The 1,356-nt window shown below is 47.9% G+C and overlaps 1 protein-coding gene across 1 annotated transcript in view; it reads right to left on the reverse strand.

Annotated features, from left to right (window-relative positions):
- The window catches only part of LOC108798207 (receptor-type tyrosine-protein phosphatase N2-like), a 300,545-nt gene extending 300,371 nt beyond the window's left edge, over positions 1–174 (reverse strand). Inside the window, exon 1 of the mRNA XM_018569937.1 lies at positions 90–174. Coding sequence (XP_018425439.1) covers positions 90–174 — 85 coding nt within the window. The remainder of the gene's footprint in view (positions 1–89) is intronic.
- Between the last annotated feature and the right edge of the window lie 1,182 nt (positions 175–1,356).

Below are 1,356 nucleotides of genomic sequence, written 5' to 3' on the forward strand. Positions count from 1 at the left end.
CTTCCAGGAGCCCCTCCCACCCTCTTGACCCCAGCTCGGGGCATTAGTCCGGGTACAGCCCCCCATGTCCCCCCAGTACAGACACTGACCGAATTTGGTGTCAGCAGCAGCCGGATGAGATGAAGGAGCGGAGAGGAGGAGGAGGAGGAGAGCGATGTACAGCGATCCCATCATTGTCCGTCCATCAGTCTAGCAGTCCATGTGTGCGGGAGAAGGACAAGTGAATGGCCGGCGAAGTGGCGGAGGGGATGGATGGGCAGCACACAGTCCCCGGTACCCCTTAAAGCCTCCGATCAGATTCAACACCCAAGACAGCGACCAGCACCGGCCCGCCCACTCTGAAGACACATCCCCCCCCTCGGCTGGTCACATGAACCGGAGCCCGGCCTCTGGAGGAGATGAATGGGGCTCCTCCGGCACGGCGCTGTCCTTCCGCTGGTGCTGATGAATGGAGCCGTGCACACCGGGCATCCTAGGGGGTGCAGTGCCAGGGATCCGTGTTATGTGTGTGCCATCCGATACCACCTACCTATAGCATTGTATATCATCTACTACATGCCCATTAGGGTTACAGTGCCACCTCTCATCTGGTATTATTAGGATGTAATGCCAACTCAGAATGATTTATATACCATCCTACATTATATATATATATATACAGGGCCGGCCTTAGGCCTTTAGGCACCCTGTGCGAGAAAGCTTTACAACTTTAACTACTTATAGCATTTCATGTCTCCTACATGGGAAGACCAATGCCCATTGGGTTTATTGTGCCACCTCTGATCTGGCATTGTGAAGGGGGGCTACATGAGGCTGTAATGCCAGCTCTGAATGATTTATGTGCCATCTACATAACCTACTTATAGCATTTCATATCTCCTAAATGGGAAGGTACCTATTAGGGTTATAATGCCATATCTGATCTGGCATTATAGGGGGGTTACATTATCCTGGAATGCCAACTTGGAAGGATTTATGTTCCATTTACATAACCTACTTGTAGCATTTCATACCTGCTACATGGGAAGACAAATTACTAATAGGGTTACAGTGCCATCTATGATCTGGTATCATGATGGGGTTATATTGTGTTGTAATGCCAACTTGGAATGATTTATGTGCCATCTATTTAACCTACTTTTAGCGTTTCATATCTTCTACATAGGAAGAGGAATGCCTATTAGGTAGACATGTGCAGCCAGAAAAAGTTTGTTATGTTTCGTTTCGGATTTCGTTTGTTTCATTTTTCTTATTTCGGGCACTCTATGTGTTTCGTTTCATATTTCGGAATCGGTTTTGGATTTTACTCGGATTCATTTTGGTGACGAATTTCGGATTCGGATTTCGGTTTCGGAA

Source organism: Nanorana parkeri, unplaced genomic scaffold (assembly GCF_000935625.1).
Source record: "Nanorana parkeri isolate BGI_ZX_2015 unplaced genomic scaffold, ASM93562v1 scaffold1427, whole genome shotgun sequence".
In the NCBI taxonomy this organism is placed as follows: domain Eukaryota; kingdom Metazoa; phylum Chordata; class Amphibia; order Anura; family Dicroglossidae; genus Nanorana; species Nanorana parkeri.